The sequence below is a fragment of the Pithys albifrons genome, chromosome 3 (genome assembly GCF_047495875.1).
Source record: "Pithys albifrons albifrons isolate INPA30051 chromosome 3, PitAlb_v1, whole genome shotgun sequence".
Lineage (NCBI taxonomy): Eukaryota > Metazoa > Chordata > Aves > Passeriformes > Thamnophilidae > Pithys > Pithys albifrons.
Window position 1 is genome coordinate 77547217 of NC_092460.1, and position 26152 is coordinate 77573368.

The 26152-nt window shown below is 38.6% G+C and overlaps 1 protein-coding gene across 3 annotated transcripts in view; it reads right to left on the bottom strand.

Moving 5' to 3' along the window:
• Window positions 1-26152, bottom strand: part of ANKRD26 (ankyrin repeat domain containing 26) — a 55648-nt gene that overhangs the window by 12499 nt on the left and 16997 nt on the right. For all 3 annotated transcript variants that reach the window (XM_071552464.1, XM_071552465.1, XM_071552463.1), the window contains 19 exons: window positions 24961-25022; window positions 22350-22452; window positions 20878-20906; window positions 20708-20774; window positions 20576-20620; window positions 19494-19579; window positions 15952-16190; window positions 14933-15082; window positions 13941-13974; window positions 13601-13733; window positions 12050-12263; window positions 9153-9336; window positions 8624-8770; window positions 6068-7021; window positions 4416-4568; window positions 3704-3879; window positions 3410-3503; window positions 2254-2328; window positions 995-1129 (listed from right to left, as the gene is read on the bottom strand). In XM_071552464.1, coding sequence (XP_071408565.1) covers window positions 995-1129; window positions 2254-2328; window positions 3410-3503; window positions 3704-3879; window positions 4416-4568; window positions 6068-7021; window positions 8624-8770; window positions 9153-9336; window positions 12050-12263; window positions 13601-13733; window positions 13941-13974; window positions 14933-15082; window positions 15952-16190; window positions 19494-19579; window positions 20576-20620; window positions 20708-20774; window positions 20878-20906; window positions 22350-22452; window positions 24961-25022 — 3080 coding nt within the window. The remainder of the gene's footprint in view (window positions 1-994; window positions 1130-2253; window positions 2329-3409; window positions 3504-3703; window positions 3880-4415; window positions 4569-6067; window positions 7022-8623; window positions 8771-9152; window positions 9337-12049; window positions 12264-13600; window positions 13734-13940; window positions 13975-14932; window positions 15083-15951; window positions 16191-19493; window positions 19580-20575; window positions 20621-20707; window positions 20775-20877; window positions 20907-22349; window positions 22453-24960; window positions 25023-26152) is intronic.

Sequence of the window (26152 nt, forward strand, 5' to 3'; positions counted from 1 at the left end):
AACAGAAAACATACATGTCACATACAGAGTGTAAGAACAATATTTTGGTGCAATCCCTGTCTGTAGCACCCTCCACAGAGAAGCTGCAGTACATCTCCATTTGTTAGCCAAGTTCCACAGAGCACCAAGGGCCAGAATTCCTGATTATGAGCTAACCACTTTAGGTTTCACATCAAACAGGCTGATACTAAACAACAAAACCAAATCTCTTCACTGAAGCAAAGGTTGCCTTCTCTTTCAAAGGTGGAAAAGATGCTGGAGAACACTTTGGGCAGTTGTCTACTCATAGCAGGGATTATGTAGATAAGCTTATCATGGAAGAATACAGATCAATCTAACACTGTCAAGGAATCTTTAATGATCAGCAGGCAGAGGAATTTGATCTTTTGGAATTCTTCAATGTTTTATTCCTCTCCGTCGTTACCTCTCCCTCTACTTTGTGGGTGTTTACTAAGTACTTGTTGCTGTGCACTTCCATTATTTCTCTACAGAAAAGGAGAAAAGGGAAAGACTGCACCTTTGAAACTGTATGGCATTTCTTGTTTCCCAAGCACTACTTCATTTGCCCACAATTCCTTCAGTATGTTTTTCTGCAAGGTGTTTAAGCATCCACTACCCTGAAAACATGCTGCTGCTCCTCCATGCATTGATTGCACTGGAAAAATGAAGCATTTCAACCTTGCTCAGAAACCAGGGGCTCTGAAGATGACCAGAAGGAATCCAAGAAAAATTGGGAAACTGCAGCCCTGCTCGGTGTGCTCAACTGACAGCCAACCATACCAGGAACTCTTCCCAACAGAACCACCCCAGAATTCACACAAAAATACCCAGTTAAGTTTTATTTGCTTCCTGGATGATCCCCAAATAACAAGATACTCAGAGCCTGAATGTCAGGGATAATAAAAAAAAGCTGTTGATCTAAGAACTCGAACAAAAAGGTTACCATGCTTCTTCCAGGTACTGGCTAGGTATCTAGAGAATTTTCTGGACTTACCTGTTCAAAAAGCTGTGCCTTCTCCCTGTCAAGCTGAGCAACACGCTCCTCAAGGTTGGATCTTGACTTAAATTGCTCTTCCCACATGCTCTGCAAGTCCTTTGATGTCAGAGCCAGCGCATTCTGCTTTTGCACCTGTAAAAGCAACAGTGGCAGAAGAAGAAACTAAGGTGACCAAGAAGAAAACACTGCAATAGAAAGCAGTAACTCAAATGGAAACTGGCCTAAGTTCTTGTCTCCCTGTGCAAGGCCTATCCTTAAGGTTAATGTGGAGTGTAAAACACAGCTCAGGAAACATAGCCAGGAAGATAAATTGAAGCTGGTAGAAAGAACAAATGCTCTAGGAGTGACAAGATTTGGTTGCATCTTTGGGGAATAACAAGGCATGCACACACACACACAGAATCACCCTGCAACTTTCTTTCAAGGGCTCTCCAGAGTTCATTACATACTTTGTAATATAGTAATGCCTCTAGTGCCCACCACAGCAAATATGCTGTCCTCACAGCTTCTGTAACAGATGTCCATCTCCTGAGAGCAAGAAAGTATTTTTATGATTCTAACTAAAGGGACAAAGATTTGCCTAACTGATGCATTTGAGTTGAACAGAACTTGCTGGTTCAGTTCAAGTATAAAGACCAAAAGATGACTAGATGCTTTTAGTGGCAGTTTTTTAAGAAAAAAAAATAAAAAGAAAAATGTCTACTGGCTAGTCACAAAAGTCACATAATCTTAGATAAAATAATTTTTAGAGTGTATGACTTTCTCAAGTGTCCTTACAGAGTAGGTGAAACACTGAGTCTTGTGACAGAAACTAACATGGTCTCAAGACAAGTTCTAACAAAGTTGCAAATACAATATGGATCTCCCAAGTCCAGTCTCCTCTCTCAGCTTTCAATCACAGATCTCCCTGTTGTCCACAACATTCACCGTATCCATCACCTGCTATGTTTTAACCCCCAGTAGGCAGCTATGCATCACACAGCCACTTGCTCACTCCCTGCAGGTGGGATGGGGAAGAGAATTCGTCAGTCGAATCATGCTGATGAACACAAGTATCTTGCACACTGCAACACACATACACAGCACCAGGGAAACAAGGGAATTTACAGCCTTTTCCCTTGAGGGTGCCTTACCCTAAAACCAGGTGGGTATTTGACAGCTGTGTGCCTACAGAGCCCACCTGATCTTTTCATCAATTACCTACACACAAAAAATTCAAAGCCTAAAACGGTCATTCCCAGAAGCCAGTCATCTACCTGTGTGTGGTGATCCTCTGCAGCTGCTTGTGCTGTCCGTAAGCCAGTTATCAAGTCTTCCAGGCGGTTATGAACCTACAGAAGCATTACAAGAAGCAAGAAGGGGCACACTATGACTTTCTAGATTGACGTTTACACCTCACTACCAAAACCAAATATTATGTAAACCTCTTCAATTCTTTATTCTTATACTATTTACACGCAGCACCAATGATCAAAATGGCCTTAGTTTCACAATACTGTTAGCCATCACCACCTCTGCCGTTTGTAGCAGGGAGAGAGAAAAAAGACCATGTGGGATATTAAGAATCATCAGTGAAAATGGGCAGGAGTAGCTTTTCTCATCCCTTGTACGCTTGCAAATCATACCCTATTAGCCAAAGGGGAAAGACAAGCATTGTGACTGCCTTTCTGCTCCTCTTGACAGTATCAGTACATTAGAAAGTTCAACTTTCACATGTAGTGTTTTACAAAATTTCTTCAGCTCTGATGGACAGCTACGGTTGTAACAAGAACCCTAGTTCACTAGTTACAATACGAAAAAATGTCGTTCCATACAGGCCACAGATGTAAGCACTTTGTCTGAGCTAAAATTAACAACTGTGTAGAGGCAGTGGGAATTTCCAAGGCTCTCAGAGTTCTGCAAGTACCACAGGAATTACTCTTCACTGTTTCATGAAAACAGACACAGCAAGTGGTGAAAGGAAAAGCACTTCTGCACAGAAAAAGCTCTAGGGAGTACAACTTCTGTTCCAGTCTGATGACGCCAGCCTGGCACAAAGGCCTTGGTTTAAATATACCCTGCGGAACTTCCATAACTTGATGAATCTTTAAATGAAACACATTGCAACAACTATCTGAAGCAGTATCTGATCTTATGATGGGTCTAAAGCAGACAATAGTTATGCCACTGTATTACTTGCAAATCCTTACCTATTGGAGTGTTAAGTTTGACTTGCTATAGTAGAATGGGAAAACTCTCAAAATCAGGAACCCGAGGAGAGGAGCAGGCTGCTTTCTAAGCAGCCTCTATTCAGGGGAATGTAGAATCTGAGTTCCTCTAGGCTCTCCAGGAAAACCTTATCTTAAAATTTCCCCACAGAAATAGGTAACTAGGCTCAGGAGTAACAAAAAGGGACATTTAGGACCAGCTTACTGAAGTAGATGCTTGCAAGTCTCTCTGAAGGGCTTCAATCCTATTGCTTTGTTGCTGGACAGTGGCTTCCAGTTTGGTGTTTTCAATTTCAAGGCTTAAAACAAATACAGGTTTTATTATGAAAATCCACCACAGCACCAATTTAAAAAGAAGAGTGTGAACTAATAACAAAACCAGAGCATCCTTAAACATCATGTATTATTTTGTTGGGATGCAACAAGGCTATCTATCCTGTTGTTTCCACTGAATCCCTGAAAGCAACAGACACCTCACTTCACTGTGTTGTTTTCTTACTGTTGCACATGTTCTTCCAGTTGTTTTATAGTAGTATTAGTCTCAGAAGATGCCAACAGGAGGTCCTGCACTTTCTGGGCAGAAGCTACTGCTTCTCTTTCCTTCTCAGCCAAGGCAGTCTCCAAGTCACGAACGCAACGCTCCGACTGAAGACACTTTTCTTCCTCCTCACGCAACTGTAAAATCACAGTAAAAATCTGCAGTCGTCAGGTGAGCTTTTACATCAAGGAGTCAGCCACTGCTGAGGAATTCATGTGCTGCACGTATGTGCACATGCCCTCTGCCCAAAGAACTGAAATCATTTCACTTCTTGTGGCAAATGAACACCAGTTGTGTGACTTTGTCATCTTGTACAGCTGCCTCTCCCATCCCTCCACTGATTTCCTACATCACAGTTCTAGGCACTGACACTGCCTTGTTTGCTCATCTCTGAAAACATGAACTAAAAAGTTCATCTTTCTCCTATGATTATATAAGCTATAGACACATCAATTGATTGGGCAAAGCACTTTAGCAAATACGAACTTCTGTCCAAGTTAAGAACATAACATCCTCATGTCAAAGACATGGACACCAGGTTTCTAGAACAGTGCAACTAACACATCATGAAATCTACCCTGCTGAATTTTTAACTAGAGTTTTACGCTAACAAACACTCCTACTTTAAACGGCCACCCCCAAATGTATCCATATAATTACAGACATTATGTACCTTGGTTTTAACCTTTTCCAATTCCTTTTGCAAGCGCAACTTGTCTTCCTCCAGGTCACTGCGGTAGCGTGTAGTAACTTCAAGTGAAGCTTCTGACATAGATTGTTTTTTAAGAGCATCAGCAAGCTCTTGCTGCAGTTGCCTGACTATGCCCTAATGGAACAGTTCAATGAGCATGAATAAAGATATAAGAACATGAAAAATGTCTTTATTTTGACTTATTTTAATTATTCAATTAGACCTAACTTTGGACTGAACTCAAAATGTATGAAATTTTGCCTGCCAAGACCAGGCATGTGTACAGACGATCACCTCTCCAACTTTCTCATCAGAGCACCTCCAAACTCTCAGCAGCTGTTCATGTTTTCTAACACATGAAATAGGTTCAAGTACTATTCTTGAAACCAGGCACAAGCACACACTTCAATCATGTGAATTGTTCTAACATAATCCAATGAAATCTCTTGTGATGCAAGAGCCAGTTTGACTGCAGCGACTACTCTGATGACCAAAGGCAAGACTTTGTATCAGAGCATTCTATGTTCTATTCCTCCATTTTACAAATATAATTAAATGAATACATATATCTGAAAGGTCTTTTGAGGTATACTTTATGTTGAATCACATCCTCTTACAACTGTCTTACTGAGTTTGTTTTAGAATAACAACTGCCTTTATACTGACATAATAGGTTTACTAAAATTTGAATAGTCCTATATATGTAAGAATATGTAGTTTCTTCAAAAGAAAACTGTTATTTTGGTACTAAGAATACAAAGATATTCACTGATAACAATTACTGACTCTCTTGCTGGAGCTCTCCCCACACATACCTTACAGTAACCAACAAATGAAGGATAAAGCAGTTAGCTGACACATGAAGGTATTTACCTCACTCAAAGATTCTGCAATTGTTAGGAACAAGGAAATGTAATTTTAAATCACTATCCAAATCATTAAGGGAGACAAACCTTACACCAGTGTGTCTAAATACTGAGTGTGATTAGTTCCTATTTTCTATAAAGTAAGGGAGATTAAACAAAATGGGAAGACAATTTTAAGTCATTGTTCTACCTGGAATTGGTAGAATACTTTATCAATAGAGATAACCCTACCTACTTCTAGGAACATACATAATAATGCATTCTCCAGCCAGTCTCCTTAGAACCCTCAGATCATATATAAATTAACACCTGAACACAACAATACTCTTTAATTTTTATCGCAATTTAAAAGGAAGAGGTTTTTTTCCTCTGTAGGAACTTAATACAAATCCATCCCACATCACTTCACTTGTCTGCATCTTCATTTCTTAACCCTCACATATTGCATGGTTCTTCCTTTTATACCGCTCTTACCAGTGCAATGCTTATAAAAACAAAAACAAAAAAATGGACTAAGGAAAAGAGATGAAAAATGTTCTAGGGAAGAATTATCTTTCTTGATCAAAGCTAAGATTTGGAAACTTTTTTTCTGTTCTCTGCTCATATCCCATTTGCCACCACTTTCCACAATTTCAAGGGAAACACAACAAACCAGAACAAATCAAGCATTAGTGGGTTCCATGCATATAACTTATATCTGGTGTACTTTAGAAACACACATTAATTTCAAGAACTGACAAACTTGTACTTTCGAAGTCTCTATTTTACCTCTCTCTCTATTTTGTCAGTCTCATATTTGAAGACTTGCTCTCTTAAATCGGTACACTTGGCTTTTAATTCCTTGTTTCTCTCTTCCACTAGGTAAACCTGCTTTTCAGTATCAGCTCGGAGTTTGTTGAAAATCTCATTAAATCGATCCTGTACATCATTCACTGCTTTTTCTTTGATGATCCCCTTATTCTGCACATCTTCCAGCTGCTGACGGAGCAGAAGGTTTTCACTCTGGAGCTGTGCCAATCGCTCCTGCATGGATTCCTGCTTTATTGTAAGTTTGCTTACTTGATCCTTCTCAAGCTGTCGAGCGTGATCATGTTCCTTTGCCTGACACTGGGCTTGACTTAGTTCTTTTTGTGTCATTTCTAAAAGCAGTACTTTTTCTCTCAGTGTTTGCTTCAACTGGTGAAGCTCATTTTCTAGACTATTAGCTTTGCTTTCAGCTTTACTCAGCTGCTGAGACAAGCTCTTGTTGGTTTCTCTCACATCAGAGAGGTCATGATGCAGCTTGTCTTGCAAGCGAAGCCATTCATCACGTTCTCTCTGAAACGTTCGTTCGACATCACTTTTTGATGACTGATGACGTTCAAGTTCTTGAACAGTAGTGTTCAGGCGGGAACGAAAGGATTCGATTTCTGTCTCTAGTCTGTCTTTGCTTTCTTTTGTCTGCTCAAGTTTGGAAGTTAGCATTGCAGATTCTGTCTTTAGTAAGTTTAGTTGTCCATTGTACTGAAAAACTGTTTGTGTTAAGGCTTCCTCGTTCAGTTTAAGTTCCTTTTTGAGATCTTCATTTTTTTCTTTCAAGGTCTCATTCTCCTCTAAGTATTTTCCTTCTTCCTCCTGGTGCCTCAGTCTTATTTGATCAATTTCTCGTCTTAGCACAGCAACCTCATCTTGCAGTAACTGATTTTTGTACAACAGATCCTTTTCTCTCTCAGTGTCAGACTCCTGAATGACAGGGAACATGAATAAATAGCAAGAACGTGAATAAGGAACAGGGAACATGAATAAATAAATCTACAAAACCACTTCAGCATTGAACTGCATTTTAACATTTCTAATAGTGAAGCATGATTTCAAAGACAAGAGTGAAATTTCAGAAAATACGTATGATACTCTATGAACCCATGCACGTGTACAACTCGTCCACAGAAGGAGAAGTGTAACACATCCATATGTAAACATCTCAAATATACAACTGCCTTTTGTTAAGCTTACACTAGCAACTAAATAATAAAATTATTTTAAATACCTCAGGTATAAAGATGACACGTGTGTTCATGCCTTTAAAATATTCCTTTGAAAGTTAATTTAGCTGTGTTACAAATCTGGTAAAAACAAAGCTAAAAAGAGTATTTTCCTTCAGTATTGTGAGAGTTCGCAGTAGGTTGTGGCAGCCAAAAACACTACTGAGGGCACAGTTCACAGGTGTTACACAAGAGATGATAGTTTATTAAATCACTCCACGAAGAAAGGGAAAAAGGAAAAAATAGGTAAAGGTAAAAGCTAACTCTAACTTCAAATTACGCAATATATATTCTCAAATCTCCTGGACAGCGAGAAACTTTCTGTCGTGAGAAATTTATCTGTTCAACATTCATCTGTTCGACTCATGGGCAGCTTAACCCAAAACCTTCTTATCTCATTTTGGTTTTGCTAGCTTGCTGGTTTTTCTCACAGAATTAATTTAGGACCTGCTAGTAGGCCTCAGAAAAAGGTTCCAAAACCTTTTTCTCAACTCAAAAATCGTCCTTTATCTCCACACAGTATCTTATTAACACTTTTTTTTTAGCATTAATGAAAGTTACCTATACAACAGAATCATCCCTGGAACACAAGAGTCTTGTAAATTGCCTGTTTATTACATAACTTTTTTCCCACATCAACATATTCCTCCTACATTTATTAGACAACACAGTCAAGAACAAATAATTCTTCCAAAAACTGTACATTCTTAGTAAATTCAGTAAACTTTTCAACTTTTTCAAGACTTCTTTTTAAGACAGTGTTCAGGATTGCTTTTTCTTCCTTAATTATTCTAACTAGTACAGAGAGTTTAATTCATTGCTGATCTTCCCTCATAAAATTTTAGTATAGAGAGGTGGAAAAGAAAGGCATACTTCAAGTAATTAAGCTTGATAAGGCAGTAAGCAATTAAAAAAACAAGTAACGGGAACACAGAGTGAGTGTCTAAAAACTTTCCTCTGGTTAACCTGGATGTAGGTAGCTAGGTGTTCCAGTGCTAGAAACCTTAAAAGGTGATGCTAAAATGTCTAGAAAATGAAAACAAGACAGTTTAAAAAAATAGAACACACTATTTACACCATTAAGTTTTCTACTTACACATGCAATTAAAGTACACAGAGGACTGATGCTGCTTTCCAAAACTTTTAAATACGTAAGGGAAAACAGAAGAGGTATTTACACAGTAAAGTTACACTGGTAAACTGTAAATATTCCATTAAGAAGTAGAAAAATTTATGTATAATTTATTATTACTTTAGAACAAACTTGGTGAAATTTAATTAATTAGGGAATAAGTCTGCTTACATCTGAATTTTTTCCTATAGTTCTTCTTGTCTGTTCTTCTAGTTCCTTTTGTCTCCAAAGGTGGTTGTTCAAAATGCCTTCTTGCAGGGCTCTGGCACTCTTTTCCTGAGAGAGCTGTCTCTGTGTTTCATCACGCTCTTCTTCAACCTACAACAATACAAGTAAACTACTCGCACATTGAGAAAAATCAGAGCTGGGAATTTCTTCCCCTTCTCCTTTTTATTCTTGTAAAAAAACTCTGCTTCCCCACAGTTGCTATAATTCATCTATAAATTTTCATTGACTTCTAAAAATAAACACAATGTTTTGTAGTAATTCAGAAAAATAACTCAAATCTCAGCTTTGTCTGAAAAACAACTGGAAAAAAAGGAACAGACTTCTTGAAAACCCACTGTTCTCAAAATTTGGCAATAGTTACCCAACATCTTCTCCGTGAACAAAGTCCATCCTTCTTCAGCCACACTGGAACACAATGCCAATTAAAAAGCAGGAAATAAAGACAAGTGTTTTAATTCATTACTTAATATACCTGTTTCAAAAGCTTTCTGAGTGTTATTAACTCAATTTCTAAGTTTCTTGACTGTAACTCAAGTTGCTGTTTCTCCTCCACCTCTTTAGAGTATTGCTCTTCTTTCCTTCTGAGTTTTTCTCTTGTTTTCTCATACAGTGTTTCTACTCTGAGCCTCTTCTCCTCTTCTTGTTTCAAAGCAAATCTGCAATTTAACAGAATAGTAGATAAACTAAAGCACTGATATAAAAAGTAGATATTCCACATTGGGAATTTGCAGAGAGAAACCATAAAAAGGTTAAATATTGTCAAACTTTATACTTTTACTACAATTTTAACCTTTTAAAAGAATTCTAACTTCATTCTATTATCCATGGTATAAGTTTGACAAGACATGGAAATAAAACACCGAGTGTTTTAAAATTTTTAAGTAAATTTAAATAGGTAAATATACAATAGTATGCACATTTCTGAAATTTTAACAATTCATCTTCATATTACAGACACTTCATTCAAAAGGAGTTTGTTGTCTTATCAGATCAAAGCATCATAAAATTTTTACTGATGAATATACATTTTCTTAATATGCTGAGCATTGCTTGCATATTACAGATTCAGCGATTGTAAGTAATGCTGATGAACTAGCACATCACTTATCTCTCTGACAGACCCAACAATTTTTAACAAGCCTTTTGTAAGTCTAAAACAACTGCTGACCATAGGAAGAGCAAGCAGTTTCTATCCACTCAGGAATGAGGCCAGTATTCAAAAATTTATTTAGAAATGCAAAGGGTTTAAATTTAATAAAACTAAAAATAGTTTTAGACCCCAATCTACATCTGGCAGAAACACTAGCAATTTAATTTTGAACATAACTCATACTGAAAGCCTTAGAGAATATGAACCTTTTTTACTGAAACAATCAGCAACAAACAAAAACATGGGAAGAAATTGTTCAGTATGTCCGCAATATCCAAACAAAAAAGCAGTTGCGTTTCACAATTAATTTGAGTATTTTTTCCTCATATCCTTGTAACAGTCAACAAGAAAAAAACATGCAATAACACAAGGGAAGAGCTGGCAGCTGAAAATCTGCTTTAGAAATTCTGCAAAACAAGTATCAGCAGCCACTAACAAATTATTCAGGAGACTGACAGTAACATTTGTATTTTGGTGGTTTATATTGTAAGGAAAAAGCTTTACATATGATTCTTAGGGTAATTTCACAAAATAAAAATATAAGCTTATTTAAGTGTAAAGTTAACATCACTTAGATAATTTATTCAGAAGGGAAATATTACTTATATATACTTGATAGATATTTGAGAATTTTGAAACACCATGTGCTGGCTTTGGCTGGGGCTGAGTTAATTTTCCTCACAGTAGCTAGTGTGGGGCTGTGTTTTGGATTTGTGCTGAAAACAGTGTTGATAATATAGATGGTTTTATTATTGCTGAGCAACACTTGGACAACATCAAGGCTTTTTCTGCTTCTCCTATCACCTCATCAGTGAGCAGGCTGCAGGTGCACAAGGAGTTGAGAGGGACTGCAGCTGGGACAGCTGACCCCAACTGACCCAAGGGATATCCCGCACCATATGACATTGGCATATACAGCAGGTGGAAGACGGATGGAGGTCAATGTTCAGAGTTATGGTGTGTGTCTTCCCAAGTCACTGTTACGTGTGATGGATCCCTGCTTTCCTGGGGATTGCTGAACAGCTGCTTGCCCATGGGAAGTAGTGAATGGATCTCTTATTTTGCTTTGCTTGTGTGTGTGGCTTTTGATTCCCCTATTAAACTGTCTTTATCTCAACGCATGAGTTTACTCACTTTTACCCTTCTGACTCCCTACCCAATCCCACTGGTGGGAGAGTGAGTGAGTGGCTGTGTGGGGCTTGGTTGACAGCTGGGCTTAAACCATGACAAACTGTTGGGAATCAAATTCAGGCAAAGCTGGGACTGGTTTTGCTATCCTCATAATCCTCTTCCATGTACCAGAAAGCACAGTTTCTCAAAGATCAGTTCTCTCAGCCTCTCCTCACAGGGCTGCTGTTCCCGCTCCCTGACCAGCCTGGTAGCTCTCTGCTGAACTCACAAGATCCCTCTTGTACTAGAAGGCCAAAAAACTGGACTAGAGGTTCTAGATGCAGTTTGGCGGATAATTGCTCCCTTCAATCTTCTGATCAGCTGCCACTGGACTTCTCAGCTGCCAGCTCATACTGGCTCATGTTCAGCTTGATCTCTAACAAGACCATCAAGGCCTTCTCAGCAGGCTCCCTGGCCAGTCCAGGCCTTCTCACAGGACATCATCGCAGGGGATCTTGCTTCCCAAGAGCGAACCTTTGCATTTGTTCTAGCTGAATTTCCCATGGTGCCTGCTCTAGTTATCTTGCCTGAAGTCATTAAAACATTGGTTATCCGCTCATCAGTGTTAAAACCTCACACCATCCAAGTCTAGCTCAGGAGTGTGGGGAAAGGAACAATCTTGAATTTGACCTTTCAAATAAGGAAACATGTAAGCAAGCAAACAAACACTTCAAGCTCTGAGTTGCACTCTGTAGAGTTACTCAAATTCCTAGTATTATACACTAACAGAAAATGGAAAGACACTAACACACACAATGTATATAAATCCCCTCTTAGAAATCCCACTTTCTGATACAAACTCTCTTGTCCTCTTTTCTTGCTATTAAAAAACCTTTGAAAACAACTTGCAGAACATTTCAGACAGAGCTAGTATGCAGGCATTTTTCCCCCTGATACTGTGTCCTTTATAGCATAATTTGTCCAAGGGATTAAAAAAACTCCAAACGCAAAAGACTCCAAACTTCTCATCCTACCACATGCACCATCAGCATCTTCTGGCACATTAACACTGACAAGATAACATGTTATCAGGACACAAGGATACATACTTAAGGCTTTGGATATCACTTTTCCATTCCACTTCTTGATGAGCCAATATAGATTTCAAATCTTGAGTCTCTTCTGCTATTAATTGTGATTCCTCCTTTTCACTTTCCAATTTTCTTACTTCTTTACAGACAGCTGTATACCGATTTTTTTCATGTTCTATTATTTGTTCATATTTAAGAAGTATGTTTTGAATTTTCAATAAAATAGCAGAACCTATTTTGAGATAGAAAAGAGAAAACTGCACATATGCACAAATACTTTCTAATGTGCAAATTATTTAATTAGGTACAGTTGATAAAGTTTTGGTAGTGGGAAGACTACAGGTAGTTCAGAGGTCTCTGTGAAGAGGCTGGGGTTGTCTCATGTCAGACAGAGACAGTTCCAATGGACTCAATGCAGGGCACAGTTGAGATTCTCAGACATTCTGGTGGCACCTCAGGGAAGAACATATTTAGCAGAGGGCAAAACCACCACACAAGTAAAGGAAAAGGGGTAAAAAATGTCAAAAACAGTGAAGGCCAATGAAGAAGGGGGTGGTGGGAAGCTGTTATCTTAATTTTTTTGGCTTTGTTTCTCAGCATCTGAATTTATTTTAAATGGTAACAACTTAAGTTTCTCCAACTGGAGTCATTTTGCCTGTGACAATAACCAGCAAATGACAGCCCTGTATTTGTACTGATCCTTTGGCTTTTTCATCCTATTTAGTCCTGGTGAAGAGAGGCAGTGAGAGAGCAGAGCATTAGAGTTTCATCTTTAGCCAAGGTTAACTCTTCATGTAAGTGATGCTTGTGCTCCTATAATGCTATGTGTTTACATGCAATCTCTTATGACTATTTATTTGTATCCAAATATTTATGTATGTGTGTATATATATATATATGTATGCATTTATGTATGTGTATGCATCTGTGTTTAAGTAAAGCCATTATTTTGCTGCACTCTTTGTGGCGTTTGCAGGTTTAGGCTGGGACAGTTAATTATCTTCACAGTGGCTGGTATAGGGCTGAACATAGTGTTGATAATAGAGATTGTTTTTTATTGCTGAGCAGTCCCTCACAGACAGCCAAGGTCTTTTCTGCTTCTCCTACCACCCAGTCAGTGAAGAGGCTGGGAGTGTACATGTTTTTGGGAGGGGACACAGGCTGACCCCAACTGACCAAAATGATATCCCTGATCATATGGCATCATATGCTTATACTCAGCATATAAAGCTGGGGAAAGAAGAAGGAAGAGCGGGACATTTTGAGTGATGGCACTGTCTTCCCAGGTAATCAATGTATTAGAAAGAGCTCAACTCTACTTTGCAAGAATCTGCTTCTTCAGCTCTGACTAGACAGAGAACCGATGATGAAGTAAAAGCATGTTTGCTGACAATGCAGGCAGACATCTCAGGTTAAGGTAACACAATTTCACATCCTTTGAGAGGGTTCTCTAAAATAAAGAAGTATTAGACAAATATAAAAATGAAATACCTAGGATTGCAAGCAAAGAAACCATGTTGTAAAAGAGAAACTTGCAACACCAGAAGAAAAAGTGACTTTACAACATACCTGTATGATCCACACTAAGCTGTTCCAACAGCAACACAGCCTCTTTGTAGGTGGATGTTGGTAATGCAACATCCTCTGAAGTTGTGTCAGATGAGTGAGGCAAATCAAGGTCATAAGTCACATCTGTGCCAGCCTACAAACGGTAGAGTACTTTCTGTATGGAGCTATATAGTATTGCAGATCCTTACAAATGCATCAATGACTCATTCATTCACAGTCCACAGATTTGGCTCAAATATGATAAAGGTGCATACTAGCAGCAATTTGTGCATCTGGCTGATCCCATCTAAGTGACTAAAAGATGTTAAAACTATTCATCAAGAAACTAATTTTACAGTACCTTGTTCTTTTCACTCCCTGTTTTTGCTGCAAGTCTGGAAAATAGAAATATATTTCAGTACTGGAGTGTTTATCCTGCATTATGATCAATATCTAAAGTTGCTCAGAAAACCTAATTTAAGAAGGGAATTAAAGTAAAGCTTAATAAAAGAATTTTGTTAGATGTAGTTGAATACTGGAAAAAAAATTGCCTATCATCATTTTTAATGAAAGGCTATTTTTTTCCCCCAAGATATTAAGCAAATAGTTGAAATAACTGTTCTCTGCACTTTGCTTACAGTGACAGGAATTGTACAAGTACACACATGTAGATGCATGCAGTTATGTGCATTCCCTGTTTAATATCAGAGGTTCAGCTCCCTTCAGTATTGAGACTCCTCTTCTTACAGGCCAAAGAACCATAATTTTTGATTCTCTAGTGTACTTGGGCTAGCTGGGATGGAATCCATTTCCTTCATAGCAGCCTATACAATGCTGTTAGATTTTTGACCAAAACAGTGTTGACAACACACCGATGTTTTAGTTATTGCTGAACAGTGCTTGTACCCTGCCAGCAACTTCTGACATTGGCCTCCTACACAAGTAAGTCTGAGGTAGGCAAGAAGCCAGGAGGACATATAACTGAAGAAAACCCAACAAAATATACAAACAAACCATAAGATGCCTGAAATGAAACAGCAATTTTGGTTTTTTATAAGTTTCTCCTCTCCCTTTTTAAAAATATAATATATATATATATATATGTTTATGTATGCAGATACTCAGGTAATTACTCAGTGTTTGTGCCCATTGACCTTATAGTGACAGCTAGGATTTACAAAGCACTCTCAGCAAAAACTAAGTATTTTGTAACACAAAAGGCATCAGATCATGTTGTCAGGTGAAAGAACAAGAACGACAGTACACATCAGGTTCACAAAAACTTACCTTTAGCTGTAGGTCAATTTTTATAATTAAGTAAGTTTTATTTATAACATTCCTTATATTCAGTACCTTTCCTCATCTTGTGATGTTTCACTGAAAGTGCTATCATCCAGTGTTTGAAAATTATTCCCACAGGAAGAGCTCATCAGCTGATTAGCCTTCTGCTTTGAAGTCTGTCTTTTATTCTTCTTTGCAACTTTGGGATTCAGGGCAAATTTGCTGCATTAAATGGAAAAAAAAATCTACAACTAAGTAACTTTACAGAAAATATTTTTGTGAAACAGACATACTTAAAATACATCTTGAAACAACTCAGATGAAAAATATCTCTGATAAAACACTACAAAGATTGTTGAGCATTTAAAAGTATTTAAAACACTTTCCCATAGAATGAGGTGGAAATGTGGAACCTGAACTAGATTCAGGGAAGCTGAAATGTAGCTTATAACCCTGTTAGAGGAAGTATCAAGAGCAGAGATTCCTTTGAAGCACAGACAGCAAAACACTCCTGCCTAAGATTACATAAAAATATCTGTGCTTCTTTCAAACTTTTCAGATTGATTTGGTAACACCATCTTTTCCCTTTTTTCTGACAAAGAGCATCAAAACTTATTGAAAAGACCAATTGCATGTAAATCTCTTAAAATCACCTAGAAAAGGGAGACAGCAAAGTAAACTGCAAGTTCCTACTTTGCTTTTCTGGATGGCCATTTTCTATAAAAATGACTGGTTTTTTCAGTCTTCAACTCTGGTTTTGAAAACTCATTTTGCCTTGATATTACAAGGAAATTCACAGGAATGTGGTTTCTATTTTTTTTTTTCAAGCAGGCAATAAATTTGAACGTTCATTATGAGCTTAGTTGTTGTTCTGATTTTTCCTTTTTTTGTTGTTGTTTTGGTTTAGTTTTTTGGGAATTTTTTTGTTTTTGTTTTTTAAATTATTTTGCTTAAATACTTGTGAAGCAGTGGACTACTCAGTATAGCTTTCAGCACTAATGACACTACTTCAATTAGTACAGTATTAGAAGACTTAGCAAATACTTGAGTAATACTACAAATAAGAGTTAGAGATCAGATCTTCACTTTACCCTTTCATTGGCATTTCAATCAATTTTGACCTCTCCTCAGGTGAAAAATTCTTTTTGTCCTGTTCTTCTGTACTGTTTTCATCTTCCATTTTCAGACAGTCATTCTTCATTAGACTAAGCTTTTCTTTCATTTGCTGATTAGTAATGTTGCCTGGCGGTGTACTTAATTTATCAACATCTTCCTGTTCTGCCACCTTCTTCATCTTGAAACATCTTTCTTTGCTTTTTTCCTTCTCAACCTACAAAAAAGAAAGGTAAGTTTCATGTCTTTCTCAGTATTTCTAGAAAAGAGAAACACAATATCCAAGATAGAAAAATTCAGGGTTTAATTCTGAAAAGCGTAAAATGAAAAAAAAATAGTACAGAGAAGCATTTTCACAAAATTACATTACAAAGTGTATTGTCACTGAAAGTACTTTGAATTTACTCACGATTCTATAATATAACATAGTCCTTAGAAAGAAAACAAGTGTATCTTAAAATAAGAACAAAAAGGTGAAAGGATTACTGATGGATTAAAGAGTTAGAAGAACTGCACAATGTTAGTTGTAAAAACAGAAATGTAAAAAATCAAGTGGAAGTGTTGGTCGCTTTCCCGATGAGAGGTAGGCAGTGAGGCAGGAGAGAAGATTCCAAACCCACAAGCAGAAACAGTTCACAGCAAACACGAATTTTTGTAAAGGGCAATGAAGACACTTCATGCAGAGATCACAACAAATGAAAAGATCGCTCAAGACCCTGTTCAGAAGCTATTTTCATTCTTTGTTTCAGAATCAGAATTGGTTTAACTGCATGCCCTTCTTTTTACATCAATTAAGTGATAACTACTTACACTGGAACTGAGTGGCACCTACTGTTAAACTGAAAAAATAATGCATTGTGTTTTCCAAAAAGGGGGGAAAGGGCACCTCTCTGTTGCTCTCTTTATTCCTAAGTATTGTATTTTACTTAATGATGAATAGCTAAAGTGAACAGGACCATTGATATGGAGAAAGCCTAAAGAATAAGGAGTAGTAAGTGAACTACCTCTTTTTGCAGCTGTATGTTCTCTTTCTCCAAAGCCAGGAATACTATTTGCAGCATTCCTACCTTACTCTTAAATCTTTCCATATCTTGTTTTAGTTCTTCATGAAGATTTCTTTTCTGCATGCCACAAGATTGCTGAGCATTTGCAAAAAGACTTTCAATTTCTGTTTCTTCTATATTGTTGCTGTTGATAAGGCAGTCCCTGGGAACATCATCATTACATCCAGAGTATTTTTCAAGTTTCCTTTCTGTTACAAGAAGTGCATTTTCATCACTTGTAGAAACAGGTCTTATTTTAGGAAGAGCATTAGAAATGTCACCCAAAATATTTGATTTTAAGCTACGACTCAGGGAGTAAGCAGGACATTCCTCTGCATTTTCACTACTTCCATTATCATTCTCTTCTGTTTCCATAGTAGGCATCTTCTTTTTCTCTTCTTTTGCTAGAAACACCTTTCTGTTATCTATATTGTTAGTGCCATCTTCTTCATCTGTATTCAAGGTCTCTCCCACACTTGCCTTTAAGCTATTTTCATCAGAAAGGACAGCAAGACTTGGAATTACAATTTCCATTTGGGGTACTTTTACCCCTAGCCTAAGTTTAGTATCTCCAAATTCACCTTTGCTTTCTAACTTACTACTTGATTCTGTCACAGGAGATGAAATAATGCAAGAACTCTTCAATTCTTCACCAAAGACACCTTCTGGTATTTTTTTCACAAGGCAAGCAGTGTCCCCACTTTCATTTTCACCAAACAACTGCTTCAGCTCCGCTGTAATGTTTTTAAAATTTGTTTTCAATTCCCTTTTCTCCTTTTCAACCCACAGTTTTTCATATCTTTCTTCCCAAGGTTTTAGACTTAACTCCTCATTAGCACTGTGCGATTCCTCATTTTCTGCTAGGGCTTCCTGATGTGACATTTCTGCTTTGTCAGTTTGATTTTCATGTGCTGTTTTTAATACCAAGTTGGTAGTTTCTAAAATATATTTATCCTTAAGTAAACAGATACAGACAAAAAGATTACCAAGAAAAAGGAAGTTACAATTAATCTAAGTAGCTTCTGTTGCAAACTAATCCTATCGTATAACAAATAAGAGAATTAAGGTATTTTGAAAACAATTTTCATAACACAAAGCAAGGGATACTAAATTAAAGGCTCACTGAATAATTTTTTTCTTAGAAGGACTTTAGAGACAACAGTTTTTCTCAGATTAGGCTTGTCTGGACACTAGGGTTCCTTTTACCTTTAAGCCTGCCTGCTTTCTGTAACTGGTGGCCTTTGTTAGAAGCAACTTATTTTTTCATGTTTTATTGCTTTAATACCATTTTTCTTTGGAACTGCCAACATTTTCTCATGCTCCCTTTCTCCACTGTTCTCTGCTGTCTGGCATTTTACAGTCCTCTGCCACCCAAGCTAATACACTGTTCATTGACATGACAAGATTTTTACTTTTTGATTATATGATGACTAAATTAGGTCTATTTCTTCACCCAAGATACAGAAACTTTAAATTGCATTCCAAGCTCCAGAAAAAAGCATTTATTAGGGAAACCTACCCATTGCTTTCCTCATCCCAAAAATCAGAAGCCCAAACTTGGGTGGAAACCATACCATGCCTCCAACCCACCCAGTATCTTCATGCCCCTGACTCCATGCTCTGTTTCTCAACAGCTCTGGCTGCTTCTGTCATGTGTTCACTCCTCCCAACGTGCTCCTTCCCCATATGTCTCATAGTGCCTTCTAAACAGGGCCTGCAGCCTAAGTCCCAGTGGGTTACGACCATCCAACTCCTCACTCTCTTTTCTTGTTATCAAGGTCCTTCTCTCTAAAAAATTCCTCCTTTCGGAACAGGGGAGGAGCACCTCAGCCAGATACCATTCATGGTACCTGGTTGTGGGGTGGAAGTAACTTTCTCCACTGTCCCTTGAGGTGCTACAGAAGACTCCAGACCCCTCTATCCAGCCCTCTCCTGTATGCCAAACACAAACAGGACGCCTGCCCTATTTCTCTCTAGAAAGCCCTCTGAGAAAGCTCTTCTCAAACACTCCGTAACACAGCCAAACAGCATGTATTTTGCAGACAGGGAAAGCAACAAGAAGGTTACAAAATTTAAAATTTTGTTTCATCTTTCTGTTACCTGGCATGTTTAATCAAATAGATCAGTGTATTACAGGCAAATCTCCTTCTTCACTTGAAAGTACATTTTGCATAGTGAAAAAAAATGAGTTTGACTGCACTGTTTCTCAGTACCACGCAAAAGGAAAAACACTGAAGAAAATATAAGCAAACCAGCGGGAGATAAACTACTGTAACAGCAAATACTCAATATTCAATTATAAGGATTTTTTCCCACCATAACAAAACCATATCCCGTTTTACTTCAGGCTGTAACACAGCTTTATCTACAGAACTCTCCCTTCAGAATTAGTCATTGATTGGCAAGTTTTCTTTACTTTAGTGTATAATACAATTTACTGAATCAGACTCTAATTCAAAATATTTGGTGTTACATACCCACATCCCATAGTTGTCAATGGCATCCTCAACATCATCTTTTTCAGCTGATGATGACATATGAAAGGTAGATCCTGAGTGCTCACCTACAGGGAGAATACCATGACTTAATTTTGACCTAAAAATACACTTTAAAAAGTTATTACTATAAGTCTGCAACAAAGTAAATGGAATGGGAAATTTCATCTCATTCAACACTTAATTGTGCAAGATACTGTGCCTTTTTTCTGTATTTACTACATAAACCTGTGAATTTTATCACTTAACTCTTTTAAAGTTAAAAATATTTGTCCTGCAGGAATCATGATGCTTTGTTGAAGCAATTTAAATTGCTTAAATTCAAATCCAAACATAACCATTTGAAAGTAATTTTCACATGTACTTTTTAATACCTGGTCTTCAAGATAACACTGGGTCAAAATCAACATGACATAAATGATTAAAGACACACAGGAAAAATAGCTGACACAAAATAAGCTATGGAGAGGCAGGCTTTCAGAATCATAGAATCAACTAGATTGGAAAAGACCTCTGAGACCACTGAGTCCAACCTATGACCCAACACCACCTTGTCAACGAGACCACAGCACTAAGTGCTACCAGACTCTTCCTACACACCTCCAGGGACAGTGACTCCACCACTTCCTCTGGGCAGCTCATTCCAGTGCCCAAACACTTTGTCAAGAACTTCTTCCTAATGTCTAACCTAAACCTCCCCTGGTGCCGCTTAAGACTGTGACCTCTTGTTCTACTGCTGGTTGCCTGGGAGAAGAGACCAACCACATCTGGCTACAATCTCCTTTCAGTGCTTGCAATACTGAAAAATAGTATACAAACTGGAAGGAAAGCAAACTTCAGGACTGCCCGAAAAGAGGAGATGACCAGCATGTACGCTGGAGGAAACCTGTGTCATGGAAGGGCACTTAAACGGCAGACTACAGGAGGGAGCAAACACATGTGCATGTTTCAGTAGACCTTCTGCTTCCAGAACAACTTGCTAGAAATGCTAATATTAGGAAAAAACTTGCAAGTACAATGTGTCTGTCCATAAAAGAACATTGCAGAGAGGCTGTTATGCATACCTTCAATGTCCTCGGCATCTTCTAAACCAAATTCCTGCAACAGATCTGCAAACACAAAACAGATGCCTTATTAAATACTGACTCCTAAAAGATTATGAGGCTAAATCCAGAACCACTTGAAGAGAACATTACCTGATTTCTGCTGCCTATTTTTAGGAGTAGTTCCATTCATTTCCAAATCAGATTTGGGAGTCTTCAGCTATAAAAGACAGTTCCATGATGAAACACCAAATTCAAAGTAACTACACGCAGTAATTTAATAAGCAGAATAAGTAGTCAGTCTGATATGAACAAATAATTACCTGTGAATTGTTGGGTTTCTCCAAAAAGCCTGGTGGTGAAAAATGTTTTGGAAAATGTTAATTTATTAATTTATTTAATTGTGGCTACCTTTTACTCGATTCAACATCAGTAGTTTCTACAACTAAGTATTAGTCTCAAGCATTATTTTACCAAGATTACAATACCTAACATTCAATTAACCTCATCATGTAGCATTTGTATTAGTTTACAAGAAAAGAACAAGGTATACTTCCTATCATGCACCTTGGATTTAAAAAATAGTTATCATAAAACAATTTATGTGAAACAATAAGGTCATGCTTGGTAACCAAACAAGATCAAAATATTTAGTCCTTTTGAGGAACTGAATCCTGCTTTCTAAAAGGATTATTTCAAAAGCCAAAACTGGTCTGCTGTAATGAAGGACCATAAAACAAGACTATAACTGTGATTATTCTACAAGTGTTTAATGCTGAAGAGCATTTTCCTTTCTATTGATGGGACTGAGAAAGTCTGGGTGCAGACACAGGAATTCATGTATGTGTAACAAGGTAAATCTAAGTCCTCATCAGATTGTTGTGGTTTAGCTTGCAAGGCAATACCAGAAACAAATGTTGTTTGGCTTTAATCTACATTTATAGCATAAGTCCAAATATTTTTGTTTAAATTTTGCCCAACATTACATCATTTCCAAAACTACAGAAATCTACTGCCCCACCTGTATTTCTCAAATCCTCTGTGTTAGTCATCTTAAAGTCCTCTCATGAAATAAGTATACAAAATGTTACTAAAAAGCCTCCATGGCAAACATTTTATATTATTAAAAAACAAACAAACCAACATTAAAAAACAAACAGCATTTGATTTCACTAGACCTCGTGATCTTGCAGCATGGAAAGACCTTAGCAAGTTTACCATCATCACCTTTTACCCTCTTTTTCACACTCATGTTAATCTTGTCTTAGTATAATCATGCAAAGCAGACTTCCACAACAAACACTTAACAACTACATTTCAAGTTTCTGGGAACTCATGGTTTGCCCAGGATGGTCAGAAGACAGTGTCACAAACTACATGCAGAAATCTTCAGCAGCAAAACCTGAACTTTTAGATCTATTTTGGCCTCTAGGCAAAGCAGAATAAAAAGCTATCAGAAGTTGGGCAAGGGATAAAAAATGCTTAGCCAGATCATAGCTGTCTTCAGCTCTGTTATCATCCAAGAAAAGTTAAATGTTCAGAGAAAGTCAGTCCTAAACCACATATGCTTTCATCACCTCAATCAAAAAACTAGAAACACGTCTGAAGAACACACAACTTCCTTCCCTCAAACTGGCCAGCACGTGCTGTGATAAAGTGATAATTAACAAATATAAGCATTTCACTGGTATAGCTCACATCTACATCATGACAGCACTTCTAAGACAGACACTCATACAAGTTCACTTCAGCCTAAAAATGCTTACAGACAAACATGAGCCCACCAGAAAGTTACCATTGTCGCTTTCTCCTGAAACAATCCGGGAGCATGCTCCATGTCTCTCTGCAGCTGGGAGCAGCACACTGGATGACACTTTTCTCAGACTTTGAGAATCTGCCTGTGTAACACAACATTCAAAACACATGGATGAGAATTGCTACAAATGCAACTCATTTCTATGCAAAAAGCTCCTGCTTAAGTCAATTAGCGTAGCATGGTATCAAGTATATTAGAGATACAAAAACCTTTCTTCATACTGTCCAGTGATAGCACTAATAACCATTTGATGGTTTAAGGGGAACACCTCAGCCCCTGGAGGGGTGGTCCCAGGAACCATAGTCAGGGGACAAAGAGACTTCAGTGGCTTCCTGAAAGTGCTCAAGTCATATTGATAGGATTACTGAAGAATGGAGTGCTGTTGAAATGATATGGCCCTTCTTTGCTACACCCTATGGAGACATAGGGAGCCAGCCCTCAGGCATAAGTCATCTGTCTATCATCCCCAAAATAAAAACCGTTATTGACCATAATCACTCAACCTACCTAAGGAAAAAGTGTATAAGAAGAAATTGGACATGAGCAAAAATTGGGGAGAAAACTTCCACCATCTCTGGGAGGGCAACCAACAAGCTATCCTGCCTCCCCCCACCCCATCAGACATTGCAGGGGTGAGCAACCAATTCTTACTCTTTTTTCCTGTGCCTTACTAATTACACTTTGCTATACCTCACCGGGTATATATCTTGTCTCTACAAGCAGTTTTGTTTTGTTGTTCACTGTAGTTTTCTATTGTTACTAAAGTTTGTCATGGGGGGTTAACCTGCTGGAGTTGCCTGTAGAATGTGTTTTGTGCTGGTTTCTTTTCAGTTTTTTTTGTCATCAATTAAATACAATCATGCAGCTAAATGTTATCATTGACTAAGCAACCCATACAGGCATTGTCACATACTTGTATTAATAAAAGTTATTTTGGGAGCTGATATAGAGAAAGTTATTTTCTTGCTATTAAGTGTGGTCTCACAAACAGAGTGACAAAGACCTTTCCAGGCAGTGTGTTGTCCTGCACTGTCTCTTTAGGTGAGACACAGACAGGCTGATCTAGATTATATAGAGCTTTGACGTTCTGGGGGTGCTTATAGCTAATACATTGATAAAGAAGGTTCCCCCTGGCTAAAGTGTGGTCCTCACAAGAGTGTTCATGACTTGTCCAATCAGTGTTCTGTCCAGTGTTAAGCAGGCAGTGTTGGGTTCATACGACTTCAATATTCTGAGAGCGCTTATAGCTAATGTATGGCCAAACTTAGTGAACGAAGATTTGGGAAGGGCTCTCCCCATGTGGGTGTGCCCTTCCAGCCTGCACAGTGGATTTTTTAGGTGAGGCCCAGCGTGCTCAGAACTCGCCCCACTGTTTAAGATCTAAGGTCCATCTGCCATGGTCGAGCGAGCTCAGACACTGACAGTGAAATCCTCAGGACTGTCTACAGCACCCGGTACTAACCGAGGCTGACCCTGCTGAGCATCCGAGACCTGACGGGATCGGATGGCAGGGAGGCATTTAACTGCCCGGTATGATCTCCACTGAGACTTGAACTCATGACCTTGTGATCCAGAGTCCGGAGTGCTCACCATTACACCATGGGACAGGTGGGACAGGAAATCTTTGCATTTCTGTCCCTCCTTTTCGCATGACACATACCCTTGGAAAGAATGCATCAAGACATAGTATACTGGAAAATCACAGCAGTTGTGTCTGTTTTTGGATCTTGGGCAAAAACTTCACCACTCATCTAAACTATTCTGTCACGCTGACAAACCTTGACAAACTGGACAACCACAAAAGACAAGTAATGTTAACTTAAGGTGTGGGCTATGAACCAACAGCTGTAGGTCTGCAGTGATCCAGTACTTACACTGAACTTGTACCTGACATTCAAGTTTATGCTGATGTTTGCTAAGCATGTACCCTGCAGTAATGAGTGAACACAGTGCTACTCTCAGTCACAAGTGTCATTTGGCCTGGTCAAAGACTAGAAGGCAAAACTTACAGCTACCTTAAAAATAACAACATTTTCATCTTCTGTAGTTAAAAAAAGGAGCGTGAAGAGTTCATATTTCCTCACAAGAAACGCCAGAGGGGGGCTGAAAGAACTAAAAAGGCAAACACAGCCAGCATGTGGGTGTCTCTGTTGAACATAACTTTCAAAAAGGGCCAGAGTAGTACAAAAGGTAAAGAGGCTCTAATCAGAGGCAGCTAACTGTCTAGGTTGCAGACTCCAAAGGCAACTGCTGATCAGAGTTAGGGTTAGATTAGAGCTGTATGGTGAAAAGGTAACCTCTGTGAAAAGGTCAGAGTGTTTTAAGAAGCAAGAAACTTCACTACTTCAATACTATACTAGAAAGCAAACTTAGAGGCCAATTGCTATGAGACCCAAGCTATTCACTTGGCCTAACTTCATCCCAATCCTCACTGAACATCTGGCCTAGAATAGAAGTATTTAAAGGGTCCCAAGTTATAAATATATGGAGAAATCAGAAGAGGAAATAAGCCAAAAGCAAGCTCTTAAGTGCTCAGGGATCTTACTCCTATCCCCTGCAATGGGACACCCATGTCCTTCACACAAAGTACCTCAGAATCCCAGGGAGATTCAGCATCTTCCTCTTGCTCTGCTCCCACTGCAGGCAGGGCACCTACAAATAAAGGAAGAAGTAAGATGCTTGAGTGCTTGTATTTCACTCTGCTTTTCCCCAGCAGTCAAGCTCCATCCAAAAGATACAGGTTCTATTGCTGAGGACAAAGAATTGAGTTTTGTTCAAGGGTGTGGGAAGATGGCTGGGGGTAAAAACTAGAGGAAACTGAGAAGCTATATTCACACCCTCACAAAAGTTATGTATGTTTGTGTGGCTCGGCTTCACGAACGAAGATTTGGGAAGGGCTGTCCCCACGTGGGTGTGCCCTTCCAGCCTGCGCAGTGGATTTTAGGTGAGGCTCAGCGTGTGCAGAACTGGCCCCACCGTTTAAGTCCTGAGGTTCATCTGCCACGGCCAAGCGAGCTTGGACAGTGTCAGTGAAGTCCTCAGGACTAGAACCTACAGCACCTGGCATTTCCCAGGAGGTCTCCCATCCAAATACTAATCCGGGGATGACTCTGCTTAGCTTCCAAGATCTGACGGGATCAGATGTCAGGGAGGCATTTAACTGCCTACAAAAGTTATAATGGTACAAAAATTACAAGGTAAAATGCAGCTGCTACTCCCTGGATGGAATGTAGTTGGTATGCACCATGTTGATTCCCTCCACAACAATAAGCAACTGCTGAGAGGGCTGGAATGGAAGGTGGAGTGGAGCGGAGAAACCATGGCCAGGTTCTGCAGAAATCCCTGCAGGGAGGGGAATTCGGTGGCACTTTGCAGCTGATAACTGGCATAGTACCTGTCAGCCAAGGGAGAAAGGAGATGTCCTGCTCCTGAGCCAACAACTGTGGCGAAATCTCTCTCCTCAGATGGACTTGGTTCATCAAAGCCTAACTCTAGTGTTAACTCACACCTCCATCCCAAAGTTACCTGCCTCCAAGGTATGACCACCCTCCACTGGGTATGTGCTCTCTATTTTTTGACTGTATCTTTAAAAGTGAAGTGAGAGAATTTTACACCAATCAGCAATAAAGGTATTTGACTAGTCACTCAAGCTCCGTCTAAACATAAAGAAATATTATAAAAATAAGTCAAGAATGGGGGAGAAGTGAAGGAAGACTCCATTGTAACTGCTGGGATCAGTCAATCATCTGAACCTGTAGGCACACCTCTTGGGTAAGAACTGT